At 32.5% G+C, this 24095-nt stretch overlaps 1 protein-coding gene across 3 annotated transcripts; it reads right to left on the bottom strand.

Moving 5' to 3' along the window:
- Positions 1 to 934: 934 nt before the first annotated feature.
- LOC118034457 (uncharacterized) lies at positions 935 to 23387 on the bottom strand. Of its 3 annotated transcripts, none has more exons than XM_035039753.2 (18): positions 23040 to 23387; positions 22899 to 22957; positions 22672 to 22803; positions 22329 to 22469; positions 19967 to 20023; positions 19505 to 19599; positions 19079 to 19211; positions 16324 to 16482; positions 15728 to 15918; positions 15539 to 15605; positions 14715 to 14848; positions 14268 to 14334; positions 11516 to 11578; positions 10386 to 10630; positions 9520 to 9649; positions 8753 to 8845; positions 2369 to 2554; positions 935 to 1501 (listed from the first exon to the last, which is right to left on the bottom strand). In XM_035039753.2, exons 1-18 carry the CDS (start codon positions 23371 to 23373, stop codon positions 1208 to 1210), a joined length of 2580 nt encoding a protein of 859 aa, XP_034895644.1. In that variant the 5' UTR covers positions 23374 to 23387; the 3' UTR covers positions 935 to 1207. The 3 variants fall into 3 exon arrangements, with proteins under 3 accessions (XP_034895644.1, XP_034895645.1, XP_034895646.1); XM_035039754.2 differs by having other exon boundaries at positions 2369 to 2515; XM_035039755.2 differs by having other exon boundaries at positions 22672 to 22807; positions 23040 to 23129.
- Positions 23388 to 24095: the final 708 nt, after the last annotated feature.

Here is a 24095-nt window from a genome sequence, read left to right as displayed (position 1 = left end):
AGTAGTTATTGTTTGTTACTAACATATTAAAGTTAACTGTACCAACAAGTCCCCCCCCACCCACCCACACACACACACACACACACACACACACACACACACTATCTTATAAAGCAAAATCAAAGAAATATCAGAAAGGAGAATTCCTTTCAACCAGAACACATGTTTCCTCTCTAGAGTTCATATTTCTATTTTGTACAGTTTTACATGTTTCTAGTTTTTCTAGTTAACATAATCATCATCTCAAAGAAACATGTATGTTTGGTAGACATTAATATGAAAAACATGTATAAGATGAATTATAAAGTAGAGAACTTGGCAAGATATGCATGTCTCGTGGCGTAAGCACATCCTAAACTTTGTACGATTTCGTAATTGAACATGTTTCCAAATTCATGATGCACAACTATATAGCTTCTTTTTCCTTTTTTCTTTTTCTAAGTTTGCTTCTAAAGCGTGTTTGAGAATGACAGTTGCTTTTTAAAATATTTTTTTATTCCAAAACACATTAAAATAATATATTTTTTTATTTTTTAAAAATTATTTTTAACATTGGCACATCAAAAAGATGTGAAAACGTATAAAAAAAACATTAATTTAAAACAAGATAAAAAATAAAAAATAAATTAATTTTTTTAAAAATCACTTCCAAAACACACCGCTAGTGTGAAACCACTTTGAAGGCTAGGAAGCAATCCGTTATAATCATAACCACCAGACATGGTCAATATCCGGGGTACGAGAATTCATAATGTAGGGAGGGAACCGAGTAAACCGTTTGTAGAGAAGAAGGAAGCTTTCTTATTGCTATTAATGTACAATACTCAAGATTAATGTCACTTTCGTCCAACCCGTATTGATGGAACTTCTTCGTCTAAGGATGTCGTGCTATTATGAGGACGTGCTAAAAAATCTTTTAAACTTGCGAGGGAAATAATAAATGAAAAACAATATATTTATTATAGAGACAAATAGTATGATAGAAAAAAAAAACATATTAAAAATAATAAATGTTGCTGACATATGTTCTCCTAATATCATGACATCTATCGGCATAAGGATATTTCCTCCAACCAGGGATGGAGTAATCATTGAATGCTAAGCTCCATTGCCCCCTACAACAATCACATTTTCAGAAGAATGGCTATGACATCTACCTCTCCTTCTATCTACACCAGACAATTACAATTGATTTTTTAATGTGTATTTAAACTCTGACCTCAACCACATCACCATCTTTGAGCTCTGTATTGGGTAATACCAACTGACCATTAACCAAAACCAGCTTTCCGTCAAATCCCACTCTTCTTGCAGCATCCGCAGCAGTGCTACCCCTTCTTAACCTGATTATTTCACCATGAGGCCAACATACAATGACCACTTCCCTCAGGCCACCGGATTCAAGACTACTATAAGACTTCCGCTCATGCTTTGGTTGCCCAAGAATTGCTTCATATCGTAGCTGCTCTTCCCACTGAAGCATTGTCCTTAAAAGACGCACCTGAAAGTAAAACAAAATTCAATCATGAGAATGTTCTGAGCAGCTCCTATCCTATTTAGGCAAGAGCATGTGCCTGGGCTCACATGCATGCCTCTGTGGATGGACAATCGTAGGTATCTTATTTGAGCTGACGTAGATTTGTGAGACAGATATTTCTACATTATAAACAGTAAACAAATGAAGATTACATGTAGCTGTATGTAGTTCAGAGTGAATCATTAATCTAACAAGATAGGCTGAGAGCTTGATATTTCCTGATCAATGTTCCAATGTGATTTTTAATTTTTTTACAAATATCATGATGAACTTGTTATGGACCCTTGTTGCTTCTCATTATGGAATTTGAGGAGGAGGGGAGATGAATTCCGTTATCTGTTAGTTGGCGGATGATGCAAAATAAATCATGTAATTAGTTAAGCGAGAGAAAACGGTTTCAAAATCCTTCCCCATTTTTTAAACTCGGTCTGAAATGATAAGAGAGATGCACCATATAAAAACTTGTTGCAAATAAAGCATGTTTCACAACACATGTTTCTCAATTCACATCTGTGATGTTCCTTAAATAATATGCTGAGCCTTTAGTTGATCCTCACTACCTAGACTTGTTATCATAAAACAGTAGCAAATCATGCATGGAGCTGAAGGAAAACATGGACATGTGAGCGAGAGTACAAAAGTGACCAATTCTCAAGACTTCTGAAAGGATCTCTCACACATAATATTTGTACATGTGTGTAAGAAACTGAAACTATATGTAATTGATAGAAATGGCAGCAAGACATGAAATTGGGCAAGAATATAAGAATGTCTTTAGTATTTGACCCGTTAGTTATCAGGGTTAAGAAATAACAGGATAATAAAACTAACCTTATTATTGATGCTAGCTTCCATAGAAGTTGAAGCAACAGTGTCTATGCTTGGCCTAGATGCAATAGAATCAACTGGCTTGCCCTCAAAAACAGCAGAAAGAACAGCTCTATATTCAGATTCTTCTTCTTCCATTAGATCAATAACCTGGATGAAGGTTGGCAATAGGCGCTCAAATTGATCTTGCTGCATGATAACATATGAATTCATTCATTTCTCATAGAAAGTCCAATTTTCCACTAAGTTGGCTAATTTATGATTGTCCATAGATATAAAAGTTCACCAAACGAAGCAAGGGGTAAGTGAGATAATAGACACTTGTAGAAGGGTAGCACAAAACCTAAACGAGAAATATCATGTTTAGATAGCTGTTGCTACCACAGTTCTCATAGTTTTACACTCCCACATCTAATTATGATCCTCCATATTTTAAGCAGGTTTTGAAAAGCATTCAGGAAACAAGCAGGAAAGGGAGATGAGAGTGGCAGCAATCCTAGCAATCATCTAGTACTCTAGCTAAATCTTCTCCCAACCACACATTTATAACAGCAAGTCAAGGCTCTCAACAAAAACAGATCTAACTACAATCAATGTGTTTTCTATTGTTTGACCAAGCTCTTCCAGAAGGAAAAGAAGAAAAGAATAAAAGACAGTTTGCAATGGAAGTTCCACCATCGTCAATGCTAAGCAAGGACAGGGAAAGAACTACCCCAAGCAGCGAAATTCTGAGGTTTCTTCTTTTAGTTTGAAGCATGAATCATGAATACAATCATTAAACTTACCTCGAAAGCTCCAACAGGAAGGTCAGGTTGCAAAAAAACATTCAGTTTAGGGAGTCTACCTCATTGTAGCAACTGGTGGAAGAAATTGGATACATAACATTGTTTATATAAAAGGTAAGGCTGGTTGAACCAGCTAAACAGTAGATCTGGCACCAATCCATTCCGAATTAATATTTTGATTGTTTACGCAATTGATCCATTAAAATCTCGATGACTATATTCTAGATGACCCATCCATGCAAAAGTGAAGCCAAGAAGCCAGGTTTGTAGGTGGAAGTTGGAACTACTAGCAAGAAGCAATGGCAAAGCTCTCTTTTAAAGAGGCAAGGTCCAAAATCCTTTCAATTTTTTATTAGTCAGGGACCTTGCAGTTTAGGAATTAAAATTACCATATGTCCATGTATCATATCAATTTGATTATATATATATATATATATATATACACACACACACACATGAAAAGAAAAAAAAAAAAAAAACTATAATTGACCCCTCCACCACCCGAATTGGACCATTTGAGACCCTCCATCCATGTCCGTTAGTTTGATTGAACGATGTCAGTTGACCAGTTGCTGGCCAATCAGATGTTGACACGTTACAGTCCCACTATAACAAGACTGAAAATTGTCGGATGCCTCTGTGATATGTGAATTTAGTTAAATTAAACCCTCTACTTATAATTTGATCAAATCAAATCCTTTAATTCTAGAATTAAGTTATTTTAAACCCTTCGTCCATGTTTTCCATTAGATTGACAATGATTTGTTAATTGACCAAAGGTAGCCAATTAAAATTGAAATTAAAAATTCAACAAAAAAATTAAAACATAGAAAAATTAGAAGTAAAATACAATTAAAATTTATTAAGGTCAATAAAATTGGAAAAAAAAAAATGGAGCAATTAATTTTAATGCAGGGTGTAGTGCACATGTCATCATGATATTGGCTATCTTCCATCAATTAACAAATCATGGTCATGTAATGTAAAACATAAATGGACCCAAAAAATAACTGAAAATCTGAAACCAAAGGGTTCAATTTGACTTGACATTTTTCACAATTTAATCAAATTTAAATCTTGTATTTTTGCTATGTTCTTTTTATAGGGACTACACCCGCCTGCCCTCTACTCCCCTCTTTAATTTGCTAGGTGTATCTTAAATGATATGCATCAAGTCAGATGTGAATTTTTCCTTAAAATGTTTATTGACTAGTTTTCATTATTGATTTTTCTTCACGCCTATCACTAGGGTTTGTGTTAATTAGGGTTTCTTGATAAAAACAAATTACATATCATCCAGAAAATTTTTGTTGTTGCATCAAGATTATATATATATATTCAAATCGGTTTGGGTCAAAAGTTTTATAATCGGTTCGGTTCAAATAAATTTGGGTTGTTTCGGGTTTTCCTAGTTTTAAGTTTCAGTTAGATTATTTCTATAGTTTAGAGATAATTTTTGTGTTAATTTTAGTTTCTCATATTAATTCTAGTATGTCCTCGTCTTGTCGTAAAGTATCTTGTGAATCATCACAGATCCTTAAGTAAAACACGAGAGTGTAAACACGTCAGGAAATGAGTAAAGAATATATTTCTTGTCAACTAACCAATTTTTTTGATTCAAAGATATCGGAGTCAAGCAATAACTTGGCACCACAGAGAAGAAAATAAGATTGGAACTCAGTTGCGAATTATGAATCAGTGAATGAACCAAAAAGCCAATAAATTTGGAGATAGGTTGTATAGGTTGGAGAGGCAGTGTGCTAATGATCAAGATGAGGTTCAAAATAGACCTGAGCAAAGAGAATTTAATATTATAAGGGTTGTAAGATGAGTTCACACCGATGTGGATGAGTTTGTGGCTGATAATGTGGACATAAGTGATATTGATTTTGATAATATGTCGTTGGGCCATGGGAACAGTTTGGACAGCAGCGGAATCATTGGTATGAGATGATAGATATTATGATAATTTCAACTAGAGAAGTAATTACAAGTATGGTGACCATAAAATTGAGTTTGGTGAAGATTTTGATACAATTAAGTTGAAAATACTGGCTTTTTCGAGAAAGAATGATATGGGAGCTTATTTAGAGTGGAAGAAAGTGGAATGAATTTGGTGAAGATTTTGATACAATTAAGTTGAAAATACTGGCTTTTTCGAGAAAGAATGATATGGGAGCTTATTTAGAGTGGAAGAAAGTGGAATGAATTTTATTTTTTTTGTCATAATTATCTGGAGCTCAAGAAAATCAAGTTTGTTGTGATTGTTTATAATGACTGTCATTGTGTTGTGAGATTAGTTGGTGACAAACCACAAGAAGAATTTTAAGAGGCAAATTAATACTTAGAATAAGATGAAATCCATTTTAAGGATGAGATTTGTGCCTAGCCATTACTACAGAGAATTATATCAAAGATTGTAGAGTTTGTGCCAAGATACAAAGAGTGTTGATGAGTACTTCAAAGAGATGAAACTTGTTATGATTCGGGTTAATATTGAGGAAGATAGAAAGGCTACTATGGCTAGATTCATGAATGGAATTAATAGTGATATAACTTATATTGTGGAGTTGCATCATTATATGGAGTTAAAAGAAATGGTTTATATGGTCGTAAAGGTGGAGAGACAGCTTAAACAGAAAGGTATCATTCAACGAAGCCAATGATTAAGCCCTTCGACACCTTGAAAACCTAATTGGAAGGCTAACACTAGGGCTGGTCCATCACAGCCAAATGATGAGGGTAAAAATCGAATACCAAGAGAGAAGAAAGACATCTTAGGCGTTGGTAAAAGTAACAATGATACTTCTACTTCTCGTAACCATGATATTAAATGCTTTCATTATTTGGGTTTAGATCATGTTGATTCACAACATCTACACAAAAGAGTTATGGTTATGAAAACCAATAATAATGTTGAGACTGATGAGAGGGATGAAGATGTCATCATTGGAAAATGCTATCAAGTTGAGGGAAACACTTGTGATGATGAGAGCACTGAATATGCACCTCAAGGTGGATGATTTGGAAAATCAGATGGAGAACATATTTCACACGAGATGTCATGTTCAAAATAAGGTATGTAACTTAATTCTAGAAGGTGGTAGTTGCACTAATGTAACTAGTACTAAATTAGTAAAAATGTTAAACTTGCTTAATACCAAACATCACATACCTTATAAATTACAGTGATAGAATAATAGTGGTGAGGTGAAGGTAAATAAGCAGGTTTTAGCTGTTTTTTCAATTGGTAAATATTGTGATGAAGTGTTATGTGAAATTGTGTCAATACAAGCTAGTCATTTGTTGCTAGGTAGACCATGACAGTATAATAGAAGAGTTATGAATGATGGATTGACAAATAAATATTCATTTGAGATAGATGGAAGGCCTGAACTCTTGCACCTTTTACACCTAGGCAAATATTTAATCAGCAACTGAAATTGAAGGAAAAGATGGCTGAAAATGAGCTAGTATATCAGGGAGATGCTTGTATATCAAGGAGATCTTCTTTGCTAACAAAGTTCTTTTGAACTTTAATAATGATGCTATTTTTCAGCTTGGTACTCATTTGTTTTCTTCAAGAGATAATCTTCTTGTTATAGATTTGAGAAAGAATCCTTTTGAAGAAAAAGGAGATGATATGAACCAGGTTAAGTCCAAATTTTGACTTGAAATAATCCTCACTAGTTTTGTGAGATCAAGCATATCTCTCAAACCATATATCAGAGCGAGCTGAAATTTTACAGAGAGATACTAGACATATAAAACTATATTGTGGTAAAGTTTCAAGTCAATCAAAGTTCAAGAACATATTATTTAAATTGGTCGAAGTTATTGCTATTGTTTTGGTAGATTCGTCGACAAAGTGTTCTTTCTTGACTATTTTCAGCCCAGTCAATCCAGATTTGTAATGGTTTAATTTTGAACAGCAAATGCAGATTAAATGATACTTATTTAGACCCTAAACTTATGCATGGACTTGGGCTACAAGGATTCCTAATATGGCCTAGATTCATTGAATAATTGGAGTTCATGCTTTGCAAGGATTTCAAATCTCACATGGACTTGATGTGATGGCATCTAAGGAGATCTTTTTCTTGGTTTTTTGTTTTCTTATTTTGCAGGTATTCCTAGCATATCAAGAAGACTAAAAAGGGGCAATATAAGAAAGAAAATTATAGCAATCAAAACAAAGTTTCCTAGTTGAATGAATTCCTAACACTAAAAGTTTTGACCAAAACTACTCAAGAGAGCTTGAGATTTGAGCTACATGGAGAAATTCTAGCATGGAGACTTCGCTTTTATTATCCTATTTTATTCATTTAAAGTTGAACAAATAATTTTAATTTAGATTAGTTATGGCCCATTAAGTATTGTTTAGGGTTTACTTCATTATTAGACTTATGGTAGCTAATCCTTAGATTGGGCTCGTGGCTTGCAATCCAAAAGAGATGCATTAGAGTCATTTAGATGAGACTATGTAATGGTTTTAGAGCTGTAAATTTCAGCAACTTAATGATAATAAACGTGAGTTTCTTCCTTTTGATTGTTTGTGGTTGAACATCCTTTCTTTGCAAAGAAAATTAAAATCGTACAACCACCTTATCAAAAATTAATTGGTTTCGTGGCATCATTTGCATACTTCAAGTTGTGAGGTACATATTTATATCTGAGTCCAAGTTTATTCCAATACTTTTGGTTCTTGTGTAATGGGTTTACCTCTATATCATTATTTTATAAAACCTGGTTTTTCAGCTTTTTGAGTTATATTTCAACTTCATTAAAGGTTACTTGACCACGTGATCAAGAAACCCACATCGTTTAGTCCTTGGGGTAATAATCTAGTTAAACAATAACAATAAAAGGTCAACTCCTTGAGAAAAAGTAAAAGTTATAATAAATAACCAATAAAAATTGACACCAAACAACAGACCCCACTCCACACTCCAACACACCTGTCTTTAAGTCTCTAGCCTCACTTCTAGCTCTTAACAAGCTTTTCCCTCAAAAAAATTAAAAATAAAGGTGGGCTTCATAATTGCTTTTCCCTCCAAAAAGTAAAAATTAAGGTGGGCTTCATAATTGCAACCTAGTAATCTCTACAAAATTTGTGTTTTGTTTTCTATTTTTTATAATTTAAATTAAAAGATTACAAATCACAATCTTATTTTATCTTGAGCCAACAGTTCTACCAATGCCCTACTGGTTTAACTAGAGACCAATTGACCTAGACTCTTGCTTGGGTATAGGTCTGCTAATGGGTCAATAACACTAGTACAAGCTAGGGAAATGGGGCAATGGTGTTGAGAGATTATAACACTACTTCCAGTTACTTTGGGAGAAAGAAATATCCTTTATAAGAAGCTTTTGTTTAGAAATCACTCCTATTTGCATTTGACAACATGTGAAGTGATGAACTACCAGTTTTCAAAATACTGTGAATCTCCTTCACAATTCTTATTTGAAAAATGTAAGTTTCACATTATAAACAAATTTCATGCCATGCTTAAATATCATGGAACAATGAAGTCAGCATTTACCTTTTCTCATCAAGTCACATAAAACATGTATTAAAAAAAAAGGTTCATATTAAACATACCTTGTGGTACATACCATCACGACAAAATGTATACTTTTCAAGGCAAGTACACCAATCACCATGTCCTGGCTCACACCACCACTCATCAGATACCTAGAAAGCCAAGTCATCAATAAAAGCGCAAGCGGTAATTAACCTCATCATTCATACAATCTAAGGGTTCTTGTTTCGTGTAGAATATTTTACAAAAAAATTGGTTTATGTATAATATTTTACATTCAAACTATAAACTAAGTTTATTTATTATAAAATATTTTCATATCATAAAGTTCTATAAAATAAGACAATTATCAAGTAACAATCATCCAAATATTTCAACCACCATCACTTTCACCACTATCACTACCGCTCTGCTGTTGCTGCCACCATTACCATCGTAGTGGTTGTCATCACCACCATTATCTTATTGCAACAATCACAATTACAACACATCATCATCATTTTGCTACCACTATATTTTCACATCATTACTATCATACATTGTAAAATTTGTTCCAAGTGATGGGAAAAGTTGTTTGCAAACAACAAGATTATTATGAAAAATAAAAGACTAAAGAGTTCAAACCCCTAACAGCTTGGAAAATTCCAAACAAACTCTTCTCAAGTTCTTTTCCTCAAAAGCCAATTTCTTTATACTTCACAAAGCATGGCACTTTGAGCATTAAAGAATAAAAGTTTCGGGAGATGTTTAGAATCTCCAAATATCTATCTTGAATATTGTTAAAATTCACTACACATATTAAATATAGAAAGAGGAGGAGCTCAACCTTCTTAAATAATCTTGCATAAGCTTCCCATTGCTTTATTTGAAAAGAAGATCTTCGATCAGCTACTGCTTCAGAAGCTGCCAATCCAAAGCTAACAGCAACAAGCAATTCTCTTCCACCCTTTTCTACTCTGAAATGCAAATATTGGAGAATTTCAACCTCTAAGTCGTTATGTTTGGCTATAATGTGACGGGATGAAAAATAAAAAGATGGAAAACAATAAACCCACCATGAATGCAACCTATGAATTTAGCTTTGATTCAGGTGAATATTTAGGCAAGGAACAGAAGGAGACAAACATTCAACCCTAAGCTTTAATTTGGTTCCATAAACAATTCCAAGTAGGAAGTTAGTTTAGGTTTTCCAGTGGGCTTTCGATTCCAGCAGCAGCTGTGTCCCAGGTAGTAGAGTCAGGGATAATTCCATAATTTTGCAAGTTGCTAGGAATTTCTCTAGTAGAGTCAAGTTTTTATTTTCCTAGTACATGTTTTATTCAGACCTTAAATAGGCGGGCTTGTTAGCGTTCCTATGTAGGAGAGCTTGTACTCTCCTATTGTGGAATCTAAGCAAGAATAACTCGAGCATTATAAATCTGCTTCGTAGGCTTTCAACTGCAGCAGGAAATTATCATGAATCAAGTACAACCTTTTGCTAGATATGTGAGAAAGCGGTGATACTTTTAATCAAAAAGCAATTAATTGAACCTAATGATGAGAGTCACCTAGTTTGGGACTAAAGCTTTATTGTTCAGACCAGTGTTTTTAACTTTTAAGCACCTAAATCACCAAATTCTACAGCACTAGCCTAAAATAGTCAACAAATTTCTCTAATTTTTTTCCTGTGAGAGGAAAGAAATCATAGCATACCTGATTATAACAGCAGCCAGTAAATGACTTCTTTCCACTCTAAGGACAGGATGTCCTGCTTTGAGGGACTGGTACTTTTGAAACTGATCATCTTCTATGGAAGTTTGATCATCAATATCTTTGGAAAGATACGAGGATGCTTCAGTTTCAGATTCATCAGTGCTTCCAATGGAAGACAACGTGTTTCCAGTTTCTTTGTAAAGCCAGTGGGCAGCAAGTCCATGTTCAGCATACTCGTGCATTTTCTGTGAGAGAATAGATATTAATTATTAACAAAACATAAATAGTGTGGCCAAATCAATATATCCACACCCACATAATACTATTTCATTGTTTTTTTTTTTTTTTTAATTTTATCCATCAACCTTTTTTTTTTCTTTCAATTTTAAATTGTTTTGAGAATAGTGTTTGCTTCGCAATTTATTTTTTCCTGTTAGATTATGTAATTATGTATTGGTCTTATTAATTTAATTTTTTTTTCTATATTTCAACCTTCAATATTAAATCTTTAGAAAAGAAGTTTTGTAATTTTTTTCGATTTATTTTCTATGAATTTATCTCAATTTCACCACCCAAGTTATAGGTTTAACAAGCTGACTAGAATTTTTTTTTTTTTGGCTGCTTTTCTATATTTTTTTTTGCCACTTTCTAATTGATCATTTAAAATTAGGCTTCATCATGTTTTTTTATTGATCTTATAACTTAGATCACTGGTTTGGCAAGTTAACTCAGTTGACTCAAGTAGTTTTTTTGTTTTTTTTTTTTTTTAATTTAGTTCTCTTTTTTCAATTCCATCTTTCAATATTAGGTTGATTAGAAATTGGCTCTCATAATTTATTTTAATTTTTTTTTATATAGAGTTATCACGGTCTCTTAGCTTATATCATAGATTTAACAAATTAACCCGAGTTGATTCAATATGTCACTGTCTTAATACTTTTTTTAAAAAAATATCATCCAATATGTATTATATTTTAAGTTCATGATTAAAAAGATTATTAAAAAAACATATTATCAATATTTGAATAATTTTTTACAGTAAAAAAATTGATCCAACAGCACAAAAAAATGATCTATTGCAATTTTATGAGCTGTATCACAGAATTGACATTTTAAATTTCACTTCATACCTGTGTTCTTATTTGGACTTCCAAAGGTGCATTATCGGGACCTTGTACTGCAGTGTGTAGAGACTGCAAATGTAAACAAAAAGTTCAGATTTAAAATATGAAAAAACACACGCACAAACAGAGTAGACCTGCTTTATTGAGACATGTAACCAAACAAATTTAAGTCAAATGCAAATCATGCTAAACTTGGTAAGCAAGAACTACAATAAGACCAAATTAAAAAACAAAAAAAAATAATCAGAGTTTTATTGTACCCACAGGTTACTATAGATTGAAACAGTGAAATTCTCATGGTAGAACGATTTTTTCATAAGGGTTCATTCATCATTATCAAATTAATTAGAAACAAAATGTCTTCTCATAATTTTTTAGCACGGTAAAATAATTTAATTGATCTTACAAGTAAAAAATATTAAACTTGCATTCAGAAGTGTTTGTCTTTTCAATTTTTTAACATAGTAAAATGACTTTAATAGCCTTAAAAACAAAAATTATTAAACTTGCTTTTAGGGGCTTTGTAGTAATTTCATCCAGGTTTTTTTATTATAATCAAGTTGGCTTCAAGGAAGTATGGTATTTTGATAAATGTATAATATTATTAAATAAAAAAGCTAGCACATGGCTCATGCCAAATCAAAATGTATAATATTATTAAATAAAAAAGCTAGCACATGGCTCATGCCAAACTGTGGAGTTCTTTCACGCTCTTCAAGCTCTTCAAACAACACGTTTAGTGATTGAGGCAACAATTTATCATCGGCAGCCTCTTCTTTCTTCTCCTCTATTCTCTCTCCACCCCATTGAAATTCACGCTAGCTCTTCAAAAATTCAAAATTATCCTCTTATTTATTGATATTTTAATTTTGATCCTCGTTTTTTTTATTTCTATTTTTTGTTTTTGTCCCTTGTCAAATTTCAATTTCATCATTGGGTCCATAATTAGGATTTGTTATTTTTTTCAAATCTGGTAGTTATTTTTTTATTTTAATGTTTTTTTTAATTGTTTGGTGAATTTAATTTTTCTTTTCAATTTTACCTTTCATTTCTAAATTCTAAGTTGTCCTCTCATTTATTTTTATTTTACATTTGATCCTCATTCTCATATAATTGAATTGTTTTTTTTTTTTTAATTTCATCCTTCGATATTTTATTTGTTGGGAATTACCTGTGGTTTTTCCGGATAAGATGTTTCCAGTTTAGTAATTTGAGTCACGAATTTGAAAAGTTAATACAAATTAGCATCGTTTTTTTTTTTGCACTTTTTTTTTCAATTTCATTGTTCAATGTTTGGCCAATTAACCTGGCTATTTTTTTGGGATCATTTTTTAATATATTATTTTGGTTTCGTCCTTCCAAATTGGGTTCCCTTTAAAATTAAACTTTGTAATTTTTCATGTTTTGCCTTTTATATCAAACTCACAAGGTTTCGCAAGCTTACCTGGGTTTGCAGGTATTTTATTTTTTTGAGCTTTTTTATGATGACCTTTTTTTATTTTAGCCTTCTACATTTGGATTGTTGGGGATTGATTATCATTATTTTTTTCAATTTGCTTTTTATAAGGCTGGCCCAGCCTCAAGACTCGAGTTAAGAGTTTGGCATACTAGTTCAGGTCGACTCGAGGCTTTTTATTTTTTTTCTTCTTTAAAACACACTTGCAGCACTTGAGTATCGACTTTTTATGTTGCAGAAAAATCAACCCGGACCATGATAAATCACAGGCCACAAATCTAGTACATACTAATCATAATCCTTTTAGAACTTGCATTGTACTGTGGAGGGATTGCAAATGTAAATAAAAGTTAAGATTTAAAATATGACAAGACATGCGCGGGCAGAATAGACCTAGCTTTATTGAGACAAATAGCCGAACAAACGTCAAGTAAAATGCAAATCATGCCAAGTTTTGTAACAAGACCAAATACATACTATTCCTTTTAGACCAATTTCATGCTCACTGCATGCAAGATTATTAAAAGCTATTCATTTAAGGAGGGATATCATAGCGAAAGCATTCTAGAGAGTATAGGGCAAGAATCTTATGTTTCACTTTTCTTATTCCTATTGAGTTTGTGCTTTGACTTTGGTGCATAAGGAGCCTAAATAGACATTCTCCAGGGATTGGTTTTAATTGATCAAATAAACTGATTTTTCATGTTTGGTTACCTTCAGGTTTGTTTCCTTTATCATTTGGTTCTATGTTTCACTTACCCAAGTTGAGAAAATGTATAATGAAAGTAATTATACCCTCACGTCATGAGATTTAGTGGACATCTTTATACATCAGAATGTCATTTGAAATGGGGTAAGGTTTTGTTATCAGTAGCAGCAGCAGTAGCTATATGCCTAGATTGAAGAATTCAGAAAGATCATCATTTCGTTAGTCTGTAGGCCTAGATTGGTTTTATGAGTACGTCACTTGATAACAAATAGGCTCCTCAGCTGCTGGTCAAAAATGTAATAACAATGTATCTAGGCTTTAGTTATTACATCTTTCCCTAAACTATATTAGAGAACTAAAATTCCATTCTAAAACCTCCTTTCTTCTCCCCTTTGTTTTGAGTGTGTATTTATGGCTCTATGGAAAAGACGGATGGAATTTAATGCTAATAGATTTTTCAGTGACTTCTCTATAGCTAGTAGCAAACATTTATATGTCTGTCAGACTATAGCGTTCTTGAATGCAACAATAGACCTACTATCTGAATAAGTATTTAATAGCACTTATTGACTCATTTCATATATATTTATTACCTGATAACCACTAGGCTTTGGATTAATAATGTAATCATCAAGTTCACCATCTATTGGAGTCCAAAGCCTGCGAAGGAAGATAGAAAGACATAACCCATTATCTGGTCACAATCAGTACAGACCGAGACAATTCACAGATAGATAGATAGATGAGAAAGACAGGAACCAGTCCTTTTCATGAAATGCATAAAATATGCCAAAATATTCAAAGTAATTAATAATGATGTATAGACTGGAGGGGTGAAAAAAACCCAGGGCTAACACTACCAAGCTTTGTAGTAACCTCGTCCAAGTAACATTACCACTAGAATAAATCATAAATGATGCCAACATACCTCAACTGACAAGTGGCAAGTATGGTTAATAATTGGTCATTCATATGAGTTAGACGCAAATACAAGCTGTTCAGCTAGCATGTAATGGATATAGATGAACATGTTCATGTACCTATGCACAATGTCAAGAAGACTGTAGCAACACTGAATAGCAGGTCCATGTAAAGTTCCATTTTTGTCTCCAACAACCACTCTCAAAGCACGGGCATCATATACTTTATTGATGCTGACATCTTTTCGTTTCATCTAGAGGAAGCAAAGATAGAAACGTGTTCTAATATAATCAAATGAAAACTCTCTGTGAGAACTTGAGCAATGAAAATAAGGCCACTGTCCCATATAACTTTAACTAGCAATGAAAAGAGAATGGTTAAGAACACTAAATTTAAAATATGTAGAGAATATTAAAGGCCAGACAAAATAATGAATCACCATCAATGGCCTGAGAATACTCTTTCAATATCTATAACAGTGAAACTTCCAAAGGAGTACTACGGACTGAGTTGCAAGTGTTACTCCCAGTATTCACTCGTACAAATCAAGCAATACACATCCACTCTGCACCTACTCCCACACAATTATGCTTTCAATAACTTTATTGGGATATCCAATCTTCCTCGATTCAAATTGAAATCACCAATGCATCCCTCAAGAACAACAGAAACTATAGTTAGCTGGTTTACTACCTCATTCCTTCAGACTACTTGCTAGACCTATAACACACTATTAACTACATAAATTCTGAATGCAAATGCATTGTCAAGAAAACATATAGAATATGCTCATGAACTGCAACAAAGCAAAAGCCTGCAAGCAAAACTCATGGTAGCAAAAATCAATTCTCAAGAGGCAAAATTATTAAATCTTGGAAAAGTATAAAGAAGCTTGGAAATACCAGCCTCAAGTTAGTATCACTGATTTTATAATGTGACAAACCTTGCTATAGATGCTATACAAGCTTTTCAGTCTGCTAGATAAAGTTACTTCCATTCCAGGAACATAACTGCAAGCATGGTAGATCCATTGCATGAGTTTTACTGTCATTGCAAAGCATAAGATAAGAATAAAAATTGTCAATCTTCCGGAATGATATACAAGAAATGTGAATGAGAAAAGAAGTCATACGAAGTTGATATAAATAGCTCCCGCTCCAGCATTTCCTCACAAACAGCAAGAGATGCTAAAGCAATTCCAGCATCCTGCACAACCTTGGGTCTTGTTTGAGTCTCTGATGTTAGGCCAAGATCATTAAGAAATTTAGACCGTTTTCTTCGATCTAGCAAGATATCAAAAGGCACTACAGCTTCTAAAAGATCCTGCACACCGACAATAATGGAATAAAAATGACTTGTGGACAACTAATCTAGCCACTTCAAAACTATTGCAACCTTATACAAAAAGTGTAACCATACAAAAATAATTGTGACAAATTCTATCTATCATTAATGCAACGAATCATTAAATGATAAACATTTGAGACATATAGTAATAGAAATAACCCATAATTTAAAGGAAATGAGACAAAAGGTAAGATACTATTTTAGAACAAACCAAATGGATGCTTACTTAAATCCAAATATCAAGTGCTTCTACAAATAACCCCCCCCCCTCCCCAAGGACAACAAAAAATATGGCATTGGCCTTTTATCTCCCAAAATCTCTATTTTCCTTCATTATCAAAGGCAAGAGGATAGAGTACTTGCCAACAATTCAAGAGTTACCTTCATGGTCGAGACATCTTTGTCAATTGTCACAGAATTTTCACAACCAAGAGTTGAATTTTTCTCATTCCAAGCTATAATTCTTCTCAGATATCCAGGTCTATTGCTAGAGCTCCACATGGAAGATAGGTCAGCCCGCATTTTTTGAAATAGTTGTGGCTGCATGCCGTAACATCAAGCAAATTGAGAATGTTATTAGAGAAAATGAGAGAAGAAAAAAGTAAAGAAAAGATGTACAAAAACTAATTGAGAAAGGGAAATCATTGTTTCCGTACTTTTTATTGTAATAATTTTTTTTTTTTTTTTGTGTTTTTCTTTAATTTTAAATTTATATTTTTTTTTATTTTGTTATTTAATATTAGATTTATTAGAGATTGAGCTTTGTGATTTATTTCGGTTTACTTTTTATAGGGATGTCATGACCTAGGTCGTGGCTTCTACAAGTTAACTTGGTGTTTTTTTGTCTTTTTTTGTGATTTAATTTTTGTTTCATTTTCATCCTTCAATAATAGATTGATTAGGAGTTAAACTTCATAGTTTGTTTCGGTTTGCCTACTATGGGTTACTCCAGTCTTAACGTGTTTAACATGTTAATCAAGGTTGACATAGGTTTTTATCGTGTTCTTTTATAATTGAATTTTTTTTTAATTTAATCCTTCAATACTAAATTGATTGGGAATTGAACTTCATAATTTGTTATGATTTACTTTTTATTGGGTTATCCCGGTCTTATGATCCAAGTTTGGCGGGTTGACTTAAGTCATTTTTTTTCCTTTCTTTAATTGATTTTGTTTCAATTTAATCCTTCAACACTGGGTTGATTGAAAATTAAACTTCAAAATAATTTTTAATTTTCTTTTTACAAGGTTATCACAATCTCATAGCTCAGGTTATTGATTTTACATGTTACCTTAGATTAACTCAAGTCAATTTAATATATTATAATCTCAATATTTAAAAAATAAGATGTCATCTAGAATTTTTTTTGCGTTAAACTACGTTTTTTTCTAGTTGTCCAGGTTGTTAAACTTGTCAAATCGACTAGGTCAAATTGGATAAATCCCTACATGATTTTTTTTTTTCCTTCTTGATAACACGTTAGCAATACCTAAATATTTTTTAAACATTTAAAAAAAAATGATCTGACCTGCAGCATAACAAGAATAAACAATCTAGTACTATCCTAAACTTGATCATCACAACAATATGAGGTTTCCAACACAATCAGATCTGCAATTTCATTGTATTTAAATCTTCAATTGCAATTTTGGTGCGGATACCAGACCCGAGACAGTTCACACAAGCATATGACCTTCGATGATGGAGGATAGTCCAACTATAGTTCATTGGTTGGGAAATTAGGGTTTAGCTCATGTTACTATGTTTAATTTATTTGAACTTTCATTTTGGTTTTATTGTTAAGTTTGATATTATTCGATTGTGGACTTTACTTTATTTTTTGTAGGCTTTTGGTTTAATTGTTAATTGATTTTGGGTTTTATTATTTAAAAATATTTTTTTGACATTATAGTTAGATTATGATAAATTAATAAAAAAGTTAAGACTTTTGTTTTTTCAACCCTGATTTTTCCTCTCCTTCATCTACAACTTTCTTTTCTTCAGCCACTTTCTTCTAATTTTAAGCTTTTCTTCTTTAATTTTACTTTTTTAAAAATATTTTTTTTATCCCGTATCATTTTTGGTATCAGAGCAAAAGTTTTTTAGTTATTCTCACAACTAAACTAAGTGGTTAACAGGAAAAAAATAATCAGTCACTACTTTACAAACCAATAGCCCTTCTCCCTTCTGTCTTTGTTTTGCGCAACAATCAGCAGCCATCAAAAAGAAAACAATAGGAAAAAGCCAGCCAAAATTTCTTCATAAACTAGCAAACAACTTCCCAAAACAGTAACAGCACTCCAGCAGACTTTTCATGCCAGATTGTCTCCTTATATCAGTTGACAAATCTTCTCATACCAATTGATGTGACGTATAGCGTGGATAAAACTAAAGTTCTTAATCTCTAAAGCTTACAGACCTAAAATGTAGAGAAATTTAAAGAATAAACTCTAGTATTTTATAAAATCTGAATAATCATCAGAATCTCCATAAAATAAACTAGACATTTTTATTTATACTAGTTCTAGATTTAAAAAATTTTATAGAAATTAATTTCTAATTAAAATTTACATAACTAATAGAATTCATCTATCTAGCATTATGATTTCTAAATAGTAAAATATTAATTAAACTAAAAGTCCCAATTTAAAGAGGAAAGAGAATCAAAATACAAAAAAGACAATCTCACACAGTAACTTTTGACACTTATTTCAAGACCTTTTCAATCTTTGATCATCATGAAATTTTAACCCAAAAGCAAACAGGGCCTTCAAAATTGTCTATCAATATTTCAGTTTGATCCAACGATCGAATAAAAGTTATATTTAATTTACCAAGCTGTATTTTGAACTTTTCTTAAACTCCTCAAAACCTAGAAAATCCTAATCATTAATGAAATAATATAATAGATGTTATTAAGCCAAGATTATTCAATAAATTTCCTCTTTATTCAAGCACTTTGCTTATAGGAGTTTCAACATCCATTACTAAAATTACTAGTTTATCATCCTATTTTCCACACGATCATAGTAACCACAAAATATAAATTTATGGATTCAGATTAACCTACATATGCAATTGGCTTATCATCAATATTAATGCACTTCACAACAATCAACAAAAATTGTGAGGAAACCTGAAGAACTGCAAAGCATAAATCTTCCAACTCTGCTTTCAATGCCCACAAACCCAGTCTAGAAGCAAGTGAGCACCAGATAAGCAAGGTCTCTTCAGCTACAGCTCGAGCCTTTGAAGGTTGCAAGGCATAACTACAATAAAAAAAAAATGAAACATTATCGAGAATTGTGATTAATATAGTAGACTATAAACCAAAATGTTCGCTTGCAAAAGGCATCTTCAAAAATAAAAACAGCATATGATTTATTATCATATTGTCTCAAACCATAAAGAACCTAGAAGCAAACCACCACGTCCATCAACAATAAGGAAGAGGAAAGAATTTAAATATTTGAGAATTTTCAACATTTTTTTATTTTTGAAAAAAAAAGGACCTCTTAGAATAGACATAGATTGTGGATATTAACAGAAGTTGAGTCCATACATGGTTCTCATGTTGTGAAGACGATCTGCAAGCTTGATGAGCACCACACGTGGATCATTAACCATGCCCAAGAGCATCACTCGTAAATTATTTGCCTTGATGAACAGTAAAATTAAGGGAGTTAGAAAAAATTTGTAAATCTTTGTGGGAAAAAAAAAAAAGATAACTATTGTAGATATGTGGTAAGAAAAAGAAGTATATAATATGAAATGAATTGTGAGAAAAGAAGACATTTTTTACACCAAATGATATTAAATTAACCATGATTGATACTGGTCAAAGGACTAATTAATTTTTTTAAACAAGAGGGATTATTTAATTCATTTTGCAAAACTAAAAGCAATAATTTATAATTTACTCCACATTGATGCTGATTATGATAATCACAGAATAATAAAACTCTTGTATTCTCTGTCAATAAGCAAAATAAAATTTTCACAATGCAGACTTCACATTGGATACCTCATCATGACCGAGGGTACCCTGGTTCACATTTAGCCTACGATGTCTCCTTAGCAGCTGGAAAAAAAAGGTCAATAATAACAGCTGAAAAACATACCAATCTTAAGAGTACATAGATCTATAGAAATTAGGACAATCACCATATGAGAAAACAGAGGAAAGTAATTTGTTTACAATAAGAATAGTACAAATAGTTCAATTTATTGTGGCCATGAGGTTAAGTGATTACAATTTGCAACTCTAAACTATCTATTTCAATCAACGTCAGCATGGCTTCCATTTTTTCCCCTGAGCTATTATCGAGACTATTTCAATCCATATGATCTTAAATTTCATAATTCATAGAATATTAAAATCTTTGTTTTTGCATCAATGTTGCAGCAATGTGGTCAAGAGGAGTGCCAACTTTCCCCTCGGGTTAATTACTAACACAATATGTCGTGCATTAAATCAAAATTATTTGACCCTTATGTGTGTGTATATCTGATCTTATGCTTAAAGGCAAAGGGAAGACAAAATGCTAGACACTGAAATGAGAGTGAAATAAAGGAAACAAAAAATAGCGGTGACAATGATAAAACATAAGAATTTAAATTATTCTGTTCAGTTAATCCATTAATCTTCTTACCCTTTTGTTTTCTTTTATCATTTATTTTTTTACCAACTACTACTATTTCCTTTGTCACTACTTATATGAGTGCTTACTCTGAAAGTTGTTGGAGCCATATACATGACTGTGATAGCTAATTTCTGTTACTTCAAACTTTTTAAAGGAAAAGATAAGACTAAGTTTTGATTATGGATCATTATTTGAACAAGTAACAGGGGAGCAATTTAAATTTATTCATATTGTTTTATAGAACTAAATATAGTTATAGAGGATAGATCTTTTATAAGCAACTTCATGTGCAAGGTCAAATTTAAAATATATTATTTGTATATGCTTTGTATGAGAATTATTTGTGATGGTATATTGTTTTGCTAACAATATAACTATTTATGAGAATGTCTTAATTTTTCTCTAACATAGAACCACAACAAGATCACCAAATCAAGACACGCTTAATCTTGGGTTGACCAAAGTAAGAGAAACACCCTTGGTCTTGGAGAAAACTCTTGGTTTTTATTTCAATCAATAATAATAAGTTGAACGGAATATTTGTCCAGGGTGTTTATTTATAGGCACCCAATAAAACAAGAAGTCTTAAAGTACAGAACTAAAATATTAAAATTAAATCTTGTATTTCTTTCTAAAATATGTAGCCTTAAAAATCTATTATATGGGCTTGCATCATTCCCCTTTTTCACCAAAACTTTTTCATGGCATCTCTAATTATCCTGAAAGGACCTCTTCTCCAATGATGAAAATGGATAAAGAATGCATCTCTCATGCAACAGTTCTAGAGAAAGGCAAGGAACTAAAAAGGACATCCTCAGATGCATTTATCTTTCCAATTCTAGAAACAAACTGTCGTCTTAAAATTTATTGTTAAATCCAATGCAAAATGATTTTTGTACCTCTTCAAATTCCCAAATCAGTTCATTAAAAAGCCTAGCTCCACCTATCCTCAAATGTCAATTTTCCAAAAAAAAAAAAAAAAGAGTTAGAGAGTAGTATATGGATCTTTTTATTCATCTACAAAAGGCAACTATGGTCTATGGGTTGACAGCAAAATGAAAGCATCCCTTTAGGCCAAAAATCACTATTTGTTTCTGTACTATCGACTTTCAATCATATCACTCCCTCTACTCAATTTTAATCCATACCAGCTCTTCTACTTCAACTTTTAGGACGTGAAAACCCTTCCATCTGTCTCCATGATGGAACTCTGTTAGTTTAACCTCACATCGTAAGTTGATTTAGCATTGACCAATCAAGTGTTGCCACATGGAATGAAAATATTAATTTTTAAATTTTAAATTTCAAAAATTAATTTTCTTTTTTCCCTTTTTATTACAAATAATCCTGATTGGTATTTTATTATTTTTTAATTCCAAAAATTATTTTCATGTCACATGGAAGCACCCAACTAGTCAACGCTAAGCCAACTAATAGTATGAGGTCAAGCTAATGGAGTTCTTTGACAGAGAAGGATGGAAAGGTTAGTTCATCCTATATTTTAAAGGGCTGGTATGTAACAAAATTGAGTAGAGGGGTTGATATGATTGGAATTCAATAGCAAAGGGGCACACAATGGTTTTTTGCCCATCCCCTTAACCTTGACCCCGGAAAAAAAGGTATACACAGTTCCACAAGGTTGAATTCTACAATACTTGCCAACCAGGATCAATAAAGTTCACATTCCAAAATTGAAAAGAAAAGGAATGGAAGAGGAGGAGTTTACAAATATAAAATTATTACCTGATTTATGTAACTAATTTTGGAAACACCAGCTACTAACTTTGCCACATCCTCACCAAAGTTTTCTTCTATACTGAGTAAACTCTCGCTTGTATCTTCAACCACATCATGGAGAATCCCAGCAACAAGTGTGTCGATGGCCTGCAGCGGGCTTTAAAATATAAGCAAGAGACTCAATGCAATCATAAAATAAGTACAAAAATAAACGAAAATCAAGTGGGACACTAACAACAAAGTAGAATAATGGAAGTAGTGTTCATCGTGTGGTTATTTACGAGTGCAGGAAAGAAGAGAAAAGAAAGGTACAACAACATGAATCAGGAGTTAGTATTAGAAAGCATACTCGTTTGCCAGTAGATGGAACCAACATAGCCAAGATTCTAGCAGTATGGATACAGTGAGTGAAATAAGGGTCTCCAGTTTTGCGAAACTGGCCATGGTGAGCTTTCTTAGCAAATGCAATAGCCTTAACCACCTGCCTTCACAAATTTAATTCAAAGCGGTTTTTTTTACAGGTAGCAAAGAAAGAAGCAACGGTGACTAAAACAAGCAACAAGAAACCGAACCAACCTTGGCCTCATTAAATATCGGGTACCCAGTCACATCAACCCCGTCCACTATAAAACAACCTGTATGTCTAGACTTTCAGTCATTAGCTCTATTTCTATTCTATTCTCTTTTTTAATTTTATGAATTAATCAATAATTTTACCAGGTTGTTCTTCTCCTTTGGGCCATAAAAAATCCACCCTGGTGGAAAGGCAAGCGCCGGAGGCAATAGCGACGGCGGTAACAGCTACGTGAGTTATTGCAGAGGTAACTGCACCATGGAGGTAGCCAGAACCAGAGGAGGCGACGGCGGCAGCGATGACGTTGGCGGAAACGGGGGCAATTTGGTCAAGAAGGCAGCGGTATTTGTATTTCGAGGAATTAGAGGAGCGGAAATGGAGGCTGTATCGGTGAAAGAGAGACGGTGACGTTTTTAGGGTGATGAACATTGTGGAGATTCGAGTTTGGCATAAGGGAGAGGGAGAGATGATGGGCATGGAAATGTTGTTATTAATGGTAACATATCCTAAAACTGCTCAGCGTTTCACTGTGCAAGTCCACAGTGAAACGCTGAGCTGTCCTTTTTTTTCTTTCTTTCTTTTTCTTTTCGTTTTTTTGAGCTTTTTTAAAAAAAAAAAAAATTCATTTTTTTGTTTTCTATCCCTTTTAGTTTTTTTTCTTCTTTTTTTTGTTTTTTTTTTTCTTTTAATAATTTTTTTTAATTTAGTTTGTTAATGTTAATTTTTTTATTAGTTATCAAACTTTCATGACATTAATCCCAGATTTAACAGATTAACTTGATTTCATAAGTTAATCTGGATTTTTTTTGTTTTTTTTTGTTTTAAATTAATTTTTTTTCGTTTTACTTTAGTTTGTTAATGTTAAATTTCTTTCTATTTAGTTATTAGACTTTCATGACACATATCTCAGGTTTCATGGGTTAACCCAGTTAATTTTGGGTTAACCCGTCCATTTTTTTTTTTTTTTTTTCTTTGGTTGATGTTAAATTTTTTTTTTGATTTAGTTATCAGATTTTCATGACACGGATCCTGGGTTTAATGGGTTAACCTGATTAGACGAGTTAACCCGGAGTTTTTTTTTTCTTTTTAATTAATTTTTTTTTTTAGTTTAGTTTCTTAATGTTAAATTTCTTTTTATTTAGTTATCAAATTTCATGATACATATCCCAGGTTTTATGGGTTAACCCAGTTAATTCTAG

Source organism: Populus alba, chromosome 13, assembly GCF_005239225.2.
Source record: "Populus alba chromosome 13, ASM523922v2, whole genome shotgun sequence".
Taxonomy (NCBI): Eukaryota; Viridiplantae; Streptophyta; class Magnoliopsida; order Malpighiales; family Salicaceae; genus Populus; species Populus alba.
The sequence above is the reverse complement of the archived record's forward strand: the minus strand, read 5'-3'. Positions and strand labels throughout refer to the sequence as shown.

Excerpts from the sequence above, each read along its gene's own strand:
- LOC118034457 (XM_035039753.2), bottom strand. The coding sequence starts at position 23,373 with ATGCCCATCATCTCTCCCTCTCCCTTATGCCAAACTCGAATCTCCACA. Across the intron at positions 15,919-16,323 it reads AAGATGTCTCGACCATGAAG|GATCTTTTAGAAGCTGTAGT; the intron begins GTAACTCTTGAA and ends GTCGGTGTGCAG. Across the intron at positions 9,650-10,385 it reads CTGGCTGCTGTTATAATCAG|AGTAGAAAAGGGTGGAAGAG; the intron begins GTATGCTATGAT and ends TTTGCATTTCAG.